The sequence below is a fragment of the Homarus americanus genome, unplaced genomic scaffold, assembly GCF_018991925.1.
Source record: "Homarus americanus isolate GMGI-L3 unplaced genomic scaffold, GMGI_Hamer_2.0 scaffold46583, whole genome shotgun sequence".
Classification (NCBI taxonomy): Eukaryota; Metazoa; Arthropoda; class Malacostraca; order Decapoda; family Nephropidae; genus Homarus; species Homarus americanus.
In genome coordinates this window covers 1,603,529-1,616,422 of record NW_024731675.1, presented here as the reverse complement: position 1 = coordinate 1,616,422, position 12,894 = coordinate 1,603,529, and the positions used below count along the sequence as shown (strand labels likewise).

Here is a 12,894-nt window from a genome sequence, read left to right as displayed (position 1 = left end):
ATAGGCAGTGCACTGCCCTGCATAGTTTTTGAGGTTTGTGTATTATTAAGCTTTTCTGGGTGTATTTTGCATGCTGATCTCAAAAATGTTATCCATTTTGCTCAATCAGGTCAGATTTTTGTGCTATAGCATTTAAAGCGGAGATTCAGGTAAAATATTGGCATTTTTCGCTCAAAATGGGGTCCTCATATTCGTTCATTAAAAAATCATGCAAGCCAAATAATATATACAAACTATCTATATATATCACTATTTTTATATCCAAGAGGCACTGGTGATCGTGCAGGCAGAGGCTACGTACCCAAGACAAGTTCATCGCTACTTTTGCCTTGTAACACACTGGGGGATAATGTGTATAGTCCTCACTAACAACTACCGTCGGCTGCCACGGAGTCACCTTCCGTAGTCCGTCACTGTCGAGGGGATGTCGCTAAAGTGGCAATTTGTAAGATTTTATTTTCTTTTATGACAGCTCAATATGACACTCCTCCCCATTCGATCTAAGGCCACTAGTGTTAAATTAACAACCTGATATGCCTGATGATAGAAAATATATAGTACTGTACTTTAACAACACAACAATGAAATATGTTGGTAACCCCACACAGACACACATTAGATCATCACTCATGTGCACCTCAGCTCTCTAATACATTATTGTTGTGTATCGTGTTACGACCGTGTCTTTTTTTTTATTTAACATGCTTCCATGTTGCTCCATATTATTCCTGTAATAATGTGTTATATTTACTATTATATAATCTAGTCACCTTATCCTGTGCTGTTAAGGTTTTATCTGTTATTATTTGTTCAAGCCCATCTTATTTCTTCATTTAGTATTGTAACAAGCATTCATTCTCTCTAATGCATCTGCATCGTTAAAAGACCCAATCGGCGGTTTTGGGGCGGAATTGGCCCTATATATAGTGGTCCACCAACTGACGGTGTTTAGTCCAGTCCTCCTTGTCATTTAGTTCACATTGTTTTGAGTGACACTTGTCACCTGTTACTTATACTTAAATTTATTCCTGTGTTGTTCCTGTCGCCACCAATGTGGTATATCAATGCGAGTACCTATTCTTATCTCTTATGTGTCCATCAGTGCTTGCTTAGTTACATTTAAGTAATTCAGTGTTATTTCACGTTAGTTAATTTCAGTGTTAGTTTTTATATGTTTATGCAGTGTTAACGTAATCCAATGGTTTATTTTTATTCTTTTGATGTTTCGATGTTTAGTATCATTTGTGTCTTAAAAGTTTCGATTGTGAATCAATTTGTTGTGACAGCTCACGAGGCTCTTTGTTGTATTAATATTTAATTTAATTAAATTCTTAAAGGTTTACTTTATTTATTTTTTATTCCCATTTAATTTACTTTTACCATTTGTTTGGTTACGCCTAGAACCTTGGATATTAGTAATTAAGAGACGGAGTAACAATCAGAACATATCAACATTGTCTTGTACAGAAATGACTGAAGAAAAATCTGCTGACTGTCAATAACATTTTGCTTTCAATATATTAATATAATGTGAAGCAACAGCGACGTCGTACAACTACGCTCCTCCCGCGTACGTCGGTTTACCCCGAGACAATAAATCCACGAGGCCCTCAATACCAGGTGAAATAACTGGTTCGTCGAAGGTCTCGCGGAGGTCGACGCATCAACCGAGTTTGAAGACAATCGTACCATCTCCTTGAATGCTTGTTGGCCCAGGAAGGGAAGATAAGCCACAGGCGTGATGGACATGGAATACGTGCAGACAAATAATGCCATAATAGACCGATTCTCTCTCGGGTAACGTCTGGTAACCCTCACGGCTGACAGGGCAAAAGGAGTCAGGGGCTACAGGTGCCCACTAAAACCTTTAAATACAAAACTCCTTTACTAACATCAAATGGGTTGAAAACTTCTATCTTAAATACCCACATTAATTATCAGTACATGTTACTGTGACATGAAGTTAATATTGAGAAAAAGTGTTGGGTTAGGCACAATCAGCTCTTTCCTTCCTTCTTTCCTTACACTTAACACAGGAAATTGATCATAGCTGCTACATTTGGTCCACATTAAATACTAACTTTTTACACACTACAAAACAATTAATGTTACAACTTTATTATCTTAATCAAACTTTCTCAATTTTTTTTCATCCTTAGAGTGAAGTTACTTGAGAAAGAGGTCCTTCACCTCCTTGTAAACACACACACACTTTGGTTCTTTGATTTACTTTCAACAAAACAAGAGAAGAGTCCAACACTACAGTACAGTCTCACTCAAAGGCTGCACACTAAATTATTTGGGGAATATCAACAAGAAAAATTTGGGGTAAAAAATACTATGACACATCCCAATACAGAGTCTCTCTAGTGCACTACAATGACTGACACATGTAGAGCAGTGCACTACAATGACTGACACATAGAGCAGTGCACTACACATGGCAGCAGACCCCTATCTTTAACACCACAATAACTGTAAGGCTTTATCTTATAATTTAATTTCTCCTCCAATCACTTCCTATCTGCCATTAGCGGAGGCGTCCTTGGCTGCCGCTTGTCTCCTCTTTTGTACCTGTCGCTGGTGCTCTCTCTGGAGGTCATCCTCCGACAAGTCTAGCCGCTGCATCTGGAAAGTTGACCCGGTTCATTATTCTTACCAATACATTTACCAAAAATAATCTGCAACTCAACTACTTGGTACATAACATTACCAAATTATGTGACATCCCTCCCAGTCCCTGACCACCAACACTAAGAGGTTACCTATAGTATATACCCTGACTTACAGCAGTGATTCTCAAACTGGGGTCCACGAACAGTTTGTGAGAAATAGAGCGTTTAACGTTTGTGAGAGATTTGGTGATTCCAATTAGCAGGATATTTTAGGTTTGGGTTGAAATGAACAAATGCTTTGGACTATGATTTATTCTTTGATTATTGACAATATTTGTATGTGTCATGGTATATAAGGGGTCCTCATGGTATATAAGGGGTCCTCATGGTATATAAGGGGTCCTCTGGTATATAAGGGGTCCTCATGGTATATAAGGGGTCCTCATGGTATATAAGGGGTCCTCATGGTATATAAGGGGTCCTCATGGTATAGAAGGGGTCCTCATGGTATATAAGGGGTCCTCAGGGTATATAAGGGTCCATGTATATAAGGGGTCCTCATGGTATATAAGGGTCCTCAGGGTATATAAGTCCTCATGGTATATAAGGGTCCTCAGGGTATATAAGGGTCCTCATGGTATATAAAGGGTCCTCAGGGTATATAAGGTCCTCAGGTATATAAGGGTCCTCAGGTATATAAGGGGTCCTCAGGGTATAAGGGTCCTCATGGTATATAAGGGTCCTCATGTATATAAGGGGTCCTCATGGTATATAAGGGCCTCATGGTATATAAGGGGTCCTCAGGGTATATAAGGGTCCATGGTATATATCTCATATATAAGGGGTCCTGCATATAAAGGGTCCTCATGGTATATAAAGGGTCCTCATGGTATATAAGGGTCCTCATGTGTATATAAGGGGTCTCATGGTATATAAGGGGTCCTCATGGTATATAGGGGTCCTCATGGTATATAAGGGGTCCTCATGGTATATAAGGGGTCCTTGTATATAAGGGGTCCTCATGGTATATAAAGGGTCCTCAGGTTATATAAAGGGTCCTCATGGTATATAAGGGTCTCATGGTATATAAGGGGTCTCATGGTATAAGGGTCTCAGGGATATAAGGGTCCTCAGGGTATAAAGGCTCATGGTATATAAGGGGTCCCTCATGGTATATAAGGGTCCCTCATGCTGCATAAGGGTCCCCTATGCTGCATAAGGGGTCCCCATGGTATAAGGGGGTCCCCATGGTATATATAAGGGTCCTCATGCCATATAAGGGGGTCCCTCATTGTATATAAGGGGTCCCTGCATATAAGGGTCCCTGCGGTATATATAAGGGTCCCCATGGTATAAGGGTCCTCATGGTATATAAGGGGTCCCTCATGCTGCATATGTCCCCACATATATGTGGGTCCCCATGGTATATAAGGGGGTCCTCATGGTATATATGTCCCTCATGGCATATAAGGGGTCCCCATGGTATATAAGGGTCCCCATGCCATACAAGGTCCTCATGCCATATAAGGGGGTCCCTCATGGTATATAAGGGGGTCCTCATGGCATATATAAGGGGTCCCCATGGTATATAAGGGTCCCTCATGGTATATAAGGGTCCCTCATGGCATATGGCAATCCCTCATGGTATATAAGGGGTCCCCTGCTGCATAAGGGGGTCCCTCATGGTATATATGTCCTCATGGTATATAAGGGGTCCTCATGGTATATAAGGGTCCTCATGCTGTATAAGGGTCCCTGCGCTACAAGGGGGTCCCTCATGGTATATAAGGGTCCCCATGGTATATAAGGGTCCCCATGGTATATAAGGGTCCCCTATGCTGCATAAGGGTCCCTATGCTATAAGGGGTCCCCATGGTATATAAGGGGTCCCTCATGGCATATAAGGGGTCCACAGTATATAAGGGTCCCTCATGCTGTATATGGGTCCCTCACAGATATATAAGGGTCCCCTGCTATATAAGGGGTCCTCATGCTATATACAAGGGGTCCCTCATGGTATATAAGGGTCCTCATGGTAGTGTAAGGGGTCCCCTCATGGTATATAAGGGTCCCTCATGGCATATAAGGGTCCCCATGGTATAAGGGGTCCTCATGCTACATATAAATCCTCATGGTATATAAGGGTCCTCATGCTATATAAGGGGGTCCCTCATGCTATATAAGGGGTCCCCATGGTATATAAGGGTCCTCATGGTATATATGGGTCCCCATGCATATATAAGGGGTCCCTCATGCCGTATAAGGGTCCCTCATGCCATATAAGGGTCCTCATGGTATATAAGGGGTCCCCATGGTATACATAAGGGTCCCTCATGCTATAAGGGGTCCTCATGGTATATAAGGGGTCCTCAGTGGTATATATAAGGGTCCCTCATGGTATATAAGGGGTCCTCATGGTATATAAGGGGTCCCCGGTATATAAGGGTCCCTCATGCTATGGCATAAGGGGTCCCCTATGGTATATAAGGGGGCCTCATGGTATATAAGGGTCCTCGGTGGTATATAAGGGTCCTCATGGTATATAAGGGGGTCCTCATGGTATATATAAGGGGTCCTCATGGTATATAAGGGTCCTCATGGTATATGGCAAACTGCGTATATATGTCTCTCAAGTGCTGTATAAGGGGTCTCATGCCGTATAAGGGTCCCCATGGTATATAAGGGGGTCCTCATGGTATATAAGGTCCCTCACATGCTATATAAGGGGGTCCCTGCGGTATAAGGGGGTCCTCATGGTATATATAAGGGGTCCCTCATGGCATATAAGGGGTCCCTCATGGTGTATAAGGGTCCCTCATGGTATATAAGGGTCCCTCATGCTGTATATGTGGGTCCCCATGCTATGTTAAGGGGGTCCCCATGGTATATAAGTGGGGTCCACAGTATATATATAAGGTCCCCATGGCATATATGTCCCTCATGGTATATAAGGGTCCCTCATGCTATATAAGGGGTCCCCATGCTATATAAGGGGTCCTCATGGTATATAAGGGGTCCCTCAAGTGGTATATAAGGGGTCCCTCATGGTATATAAGGGGTCCTCATGGTATATAAGGGGTCCCTCATGGTATATAAGGGTCCTCATGGTATAAGGGTCCTCATGCTGCATAAGGGGTCCTCGCGGTATATAAGGGGTCCCCATGGTATACAAGGGTCCCTCATGGTATATAAGGGTCCCCATGGGTATAAGGGGTCCCTCATGCTATATAAGGGGTCCCTCATGGTATATAAGGGTCCCCATGGTATATATAAGGGGTCCTCATGGCATATAAGGGGTCCCCATGCTGTATATGGGGTCCCCATGCTATATAAGGGGTCCCCAAATAGTATATAAGGGGTCCCATGGTATATAAGGTCCTCATGGTATATAAGGGTCCTCATGCTGCATAAGGGTCCCTGCGATATATATAAGGGTCCCTCATGCTATATAAGGGTCCCCATGCTATATATGGTCCCTCATGTATATAAGGGTCCCCATGGCATATAAGGGGTCCTCATGGTACATAAGGGGTCCTCATGGCATATAAGGGTCCCTCATGGTATATAAGGGGTCCTCATGCTATATAAGGGGTCCTCATGGTATATAAGGGTCCCTCATGCTATATAAGGGGTCCCTGCCATATATGTGGGTCCCCATGCTATAAGGGGTCCTCATGGTATAAGGGTCCCCATGGTATAAGTAAGGGTCCCTCATGGTATAAGGGTTCATGCTGCATAAGGGTCCCCATGCTATATAAGGGTCCCTATGGTATATAAGGGGTCCTCATGGTATATATATAAGGGGTCCCTCATGCTATATAAGGGGGTCCTCATGGTATATAAGGGTCCCTCATGGTATATAAGGGTCCCTCATGGTATATAAGGGTCCCCATGGTATATAAGGGTCCTCATGGTATATAAGGGTCCCCATGCTATATAAGGGGGTCCCTCATGGTATACAAGGGGTCCCTCATGGTATAAGGGGTCCTCATGGTATATAAGGGTCCCTAAGCAGTATATAAGGGTCCCGTGCTGTATAAGGGTCCCTGTTGCATATAAGGGTCCCCGCGCTGCATAAGGGTCCCCATGCTATATAAGGGGTCCCTCATGGTATATAAGGGTCCTCATGGCATAAGGCGTCCCCATATAAGGGGTCCCTCATGGTATATAAGGGTCCTCATGGTATATAAGGGTCCTATGGTATATAAGGGTCCCTCATGGTATATAAGGGGTCCTCATGGTATATAAGGGTCCCTCATGGTATATAAGGGGTCCCTCATGGTATATAAGGGGTCCTCATGGTATATAAGGGGTCCTCATGGTATATAAGGGGTCCTCATGGTATATAAGGGGTCCTCATGGTATATAAGGGGTCCTCATGGTATATAAGGGGTCCTTGGTTGAAAAAAGTTTGAGAACCCCTGACCTACAGTAATGGTACATCTCAAGTTAGTCACAAACAATAAATAAACCTACTCTCTGAATAAACTTTAATAATTGCCTTAACAAACATTTATATGTGATAATAAATTATTGTAAAAGAATAAAACAACTGTATACTAGAACATTATAATATTTACAATATAAATAAATTCATGTATAATTATTATGATAATGTTGATGATGATGATGACAATGTTGATGATGATAATGAAGGTGATGATGTATAACAAGTATCTACTACCCATGAAGAATTTGTCACTCACTTGAAGGAGAAGCCCTCAGCCATCACACGTGGTCAATATTAAGGTGCAGTGTCTCGGTACATGCCTGGGCACCGCTTGAGCACCTGTGGCGCAACCCATACTTGAGGATAACCAGACCAACGGGAACAACACTTTAACACCTGTAAACAATGTGTGAGAGTCTTTATATGTGCAAACATCTAACATAACCTAACCAGACCAACGTGGAATAAGAATGGAGGAAACTACAGCGGGCCATACTGGGTAGTCCCATTTACACCCAACCTATCGCTCATATATCCATCCAACCTATGTTTGAAGCTATCCGCGTATTAGAGTTAATGATATTTGGTAACTTGTTCCACTACTCTCTTTCCAAACCAGTGTTTACCTATTTCGCGCCAAAATCTAAATTTGTCTAATTTAAAACCATTGTTACTAATTTGGCTCCTGGTTGGATAGTTTGAGTACCTTTGTAATATTACCTTTGTTTACCCCGACTTCCATTTATACACCTCTATCATATCGCCCTCACTCTATGTCTCTCGAGGAGTGCAAATTAAGATGCTTAACCTGTCTCTGTACTCAAGGTTCCTAATGCCCAGGATTAGTCTCGTCATTCTCCTCTGAATTCCTGTCTTTCTCCTGTAACCAATGTGTGAGAGTCTTTATGTGTGCAAATACCTAACATAACCCTAACCTAACAAAGAAACAATGTGTGTCATTACAGTAATCCAATAAATAGCCCTTCACTTCAGAAGAAATAAGGAGCACTCACCTTCACAATGTCCCACTCTGAGAACAGACGACCACGGCAGAGTTCTTGGAAAGAACATGAACCATTCTGTCATGTACAACACTGGCTCAATCTTGTGTTTCTGTAACAAACAAACAAAACATTATGACTGAGGTGACACAATATAGTTAAAAACAAAGCACTTTAAAAGTGTTTATGCTGGGGTGACACTATATACTGTAGTTAAAACAAAGCTTACTAAGTGTTTATAAGCTGAGGGTATTTATATATGAGACAACAAAGCACTAAGTGTTTATAAGCTGAGGTGACACTATATACTGTAGTTAAAACAAAGCTTACTAAGTGTTTATAAGCTGAGGGTGACACTATATACTGTAGTTAAACAAAGCTTACTAAGTGTTTATAAGCTGAGGTTGACACTATATACTGTAGTTAAAACAAAACTTACTAAGTGTTTATAAGCTGAGGGTGACACTATATACTGTAGTTAAACAAAGCTTACTAAGTGTTTATAAGCTGAGGGTGACACTATATACTGTAGTTAAAACAAAGCTTACTAAGTGTTTATAAGCTGAGGGTGACACTATATACTGTAGTTAAAACAAAGCTTACTAAGTGTTTATAAGCTGAGGGTGACACTATATACTGTAGTTAAAACAAAGCTTACTAAGTGTTTATAAGCTGAGGGTGATACTATATACTGTAGTTAAAACAAAGCTTACTAAGTGTTTATAAGCTGAGGGTGACACCTTCTTCAGCAATTTGTATAAAATATCTCCGTCCACTTGTATGGCTTCCTGTAAAAAATATAAAGAAATATTTTACCATTATGAATATTAGAGAGACAGATAATTCAGCAACATCATCATACAAGTTTACAATTGTTTCAGCATTACTTTAGTGTAGTGTATATACACAATACAGGTACAGTAGACCCTTGTCAACCACAGATGCTGGGTATCCAGGTATTTTACTGTACAGTACTATACCAACCACAGCATTGAATTTAATTATCCGTGAATTAGTGTGGCATTTTATCCCTCTGTGGTCTAATGTATTACTCTGTAATGTGAGGAATGAATCAAAATAATACTATCATTAGTGTTATATTCATTAGCCGGAGCAATCGGCGCAGACCACTCGAGAATGAGAGATTTTCTGGAAGCGAGCGACTCTCTCAAAGCCGAAATAAAATCCCTCATCCCTGGAATTTTCGGTAATGGAAAAATACCAAAGTTCAGAAATTGCACATTACATCATCTCTTGAACCGGAAAAATATATGCCATCCCAGAATTTTCCAGGCATCGGAAAAATTTTCTTGGAATTTTGGAAAATCCCTTCACTTTCATCTTGTATTAGCCTCTGTTACATTAATATTATATAAATATGGGCAAAGGACATATATTCATTATATCACGTTCTATCACCCAGACTATTGAGCATCCAGCTACATAAGCATTTCTTCTGTCACACTCCTAGGTGGACAGCACATAAACATTTGTTATTTCACACCTCTCGGTCTACAGAGCCCATGGTGAGACTCAACTCCCTCCGTGTGTGAGTAGGCCTGTTTTGATGTCTGCAAGTTGAAGGATGGGTTACTTCAGTCATTTCACAGACTCAAGAGAAAGACAGCCCAGTTCACAGCCCGCACGATGCTCCAAACTCGTGCTCTTCTAGAGACTAGCTCTTCTGGGCTAAAATTCTCTCTAAATATATCACAATTACAAGACAATAGCTAATGCTCAATAGTCTGTCAATACAAATAATTGTACAGACATTACTACCCAATATAACTATTAAATCAGCATGTGTGGTTACATTAAATCAAGGAACAACGAAGTGAAGAGAACAGTACTGTGTGTCTTGTTTAACTTACAAGCTAAGATAATTACAAGGGTTATCCCAGGACAGTTGTGACGCATTTAAACTATCAACGACTGTATCAAAGGTGACATGACGTGAGATGACCTGTATATCTACTCAGCTGTATCAAAGGTACATGACGGAGATGACCCCGATATTTCACCAGCTGTATCAAAGGTGACATGACGTGAGATGACCCTATATCTCGCTCAGCTGTATCAAAGGTGACATGACGTGAGAAGACCATATATCTCACTCAGCTGCATCAAAGGTGACATGACATGAGATGACCCTATATCTCACTCGGCTGCATCAAAGGTGACATGACACGAGATGACCCTATATCTCACTCAGCTGCATCAAAGGTGACATGACATGAGATGACCCTATATCTCACTCAGCTGCATCAAAGGTGACATGACGTGAGATGACCCTATATCTCACTCAGCTGCATCAAAGGTGACATGACATGAGATGACCCTATATCTCACTCGGCTGCATCAAAGGTGACATGACACGAGATGACCCTATATCTCACTCAGCTGCATCAAAGGTGACATGACGTGAGATGACCCTATATCTCACTCAGCTGCATCAAAGGTGACATGACATGAGATGACCCTATATCTCACTCAGCTGCATCAAAGGTGACATGACATGAGATGACCCTATATCTCACTCAGCTGCATCAGCTGCATCAAAGGTGACATGACGTGAGATGACCCTATATCTCACTCAGCTGCATCAAAGGTGACATGACATGAGATGACCCTATATCTCACTCGGCTGCATCAAAGGTGACATGACACGAGATGACCCTATATCTCACTCAGCTGCATCACAGACATGACGTGAGATGACCCCTATATCTCACTCAGTTGTATCAACAAAGGTGAGATGACCCTATATCTCACTCAGCTGTATCAAAGGTAACATGACGTGAGATGACCCCATATTCACCATAGCTGCATCAAAGGTAACATGACGTGAGATGACCCATCTCACTCGCTGTATCAAAGGTAACATGACGAGATGACCCCATATCTCACTCAGCTGTATCAAAGGTGACATGACGAGAGCGACCCTATATCTCACCAGCTGCATCAAAGGGTGAGATGCACCCTATATCTCACCTCCAGCTGTAATAAAGGTGACATGACGTGAGATGACCCTATATCTCACTCTGGTTGTATCAAAGGTGAGATGACCCATATCTCACCAGCTAAATAAAGGTGACATGACGTGAGATGACCTCATATCTCACTAGTTGCATCAAAGGTGAGATGACCTCATATCTCACTCCAGCTGTATCAAAGGTAACATGACGTGAGATGACCCTATATCTCACTCAGCTGTATCAAAGGTGAGATGACCCTATATCTCACTCAGCTGTATCAAAGGTAACATGACGTGAGATGACCCTATATCTCACTCAGCTGCATCAAAGGTGACATGACGTGAGATGACCCTATATCTCACTCAGCTGTATCAAAGGTGACATGACGTGAGATGACCCTATATCTCACTCAGCTGTATCAAAGGTGACATGACGTGAGATGACCCTATATCTCACTCAGCTGTATCAAAGGTAACATGACGTGAGATGACCCTATATCTCACTCAGCTGTATCAAAGGTGACATGACGTGAGATGACCCCATATCTCACTCAGCTGCATCAAAAGGTAACATGACGTGAGATGCATTCTATATCTCACTCGGTTGCATCAATAGCAGACATGACGTGAGATGACCTATATCTCACTCGGCTGCATCAGGCAGACATGACGTGAGATGATTCCTATATCTCACTCATAGCTGTATCAAAGGGTGACATGACGTGAGATGACCCCTATATCTCACTCAGCTGTATCAGGCAGACATGACGTGAGATGACCCTATATCTCACTCAGCTGTATCAAAGGTGACATGACGTGAGATGACCCTATATCTCACTCAGCTGTATCAAAGGTGACATGACGTGAGATGAGACCCTATATTCACTCAGCTGTATCAAAGGTGACATGACGAGATGACCCTATATCTCACTCAGCTGCATCAAAGGTGACATGACGCGAGATGACCATATCTCACTAGCTGTATCAAAGGTAACATGACGGAGATGACCCTATATCTCACTTAGCTGTATCAAAGGTAATATGACGAGATGACCCTTATATCTCTACTTCAGCTGCACTTCAAAGGTGACATGACGTGAGATGACCCTATATCTCACTCAGCTGCATCAAAGGTGACATGACGTGGAGATGACTCCTATATCTCACTCAGTTGCATCAAAGGTGACATTATGACGGAGATGACCTCATATCTTCACTCAGCTGTAACAAAGGTGACATGACGCGGAGATGACCCTATATCTCACTCAGCTGTATCAAAGGTGACATGACGTGAGATGACCCTATATCTCACTCGGCTGCATCAAAGGTGACATGACGTGAGATGACCCTATATCTCACTCAGCTGTATCAAAGGTGACATGACGTGAGATGACCCTATATCTCACTCAGCTGCATCAAAGGTGACATGACGTGAGATGACTCTATATCTCACTCGGCTGTATCAAAGGTAACATGACGTGAGATGACCCTATATCTCACTCAGCTGTATCAAAGGTGACATGACCCTATATCTCACTCAGCTGTATCAAAGGTAACATGACGTGAGATGACCCTATATCTCACTCAGCTGCATCAAAGGTGACATGACGTGAGATGACCCTATATCTCACTCAGCTGCATCAAAGGTGACATGACGTGAGATGACCCTATATCTCACTCAGCTGTATCAAAGGTGACATGACGTGAGATGACCCTATATCTCACTCAGCTGCATCAAAGGTGACATGACGTGAGATGACCCGATATCTCACTCAGCTGCATCAAAGGTACCAGCGACTAACCTACACTCGTTCAGGCAAGTGTTAACAAGTGAGATAGTTCGATATCATACCA

The 12,894-nt window shown here is 42.1% G+C and overlaps 1 protein-coding gene across 5 annotated transcripts in view; it reads right to left on the bottom strand.

Annotated features, from left to right (window-relative positions):
* Nucleotides 1-8,716: 8,716 nt before the first annotated feature.
* LOC121867740 (TBC1 domain family member 10A-like) overlaps nt 8,717-12,894 on the bottom strand; it is a 49,574-nt gene continuing 45,396 nt past the window's right edge. For all 5 annotated transcript variants that reach the window (XM_042367801.1, XM_042367798.1, XM_042367802.1 and 2 more), the window contains one exon: nt 8,717-8,854. In XM_042367801.1, the coding sequence (XP_042223735.1) occupies nt 8,732-8,854 (123 nt within the window). In that variant the 3' untranslated portion in view covers nt 8,717-8,731. The remainder of the gene's footprint in view (nt 8,855-12,894) is intronic.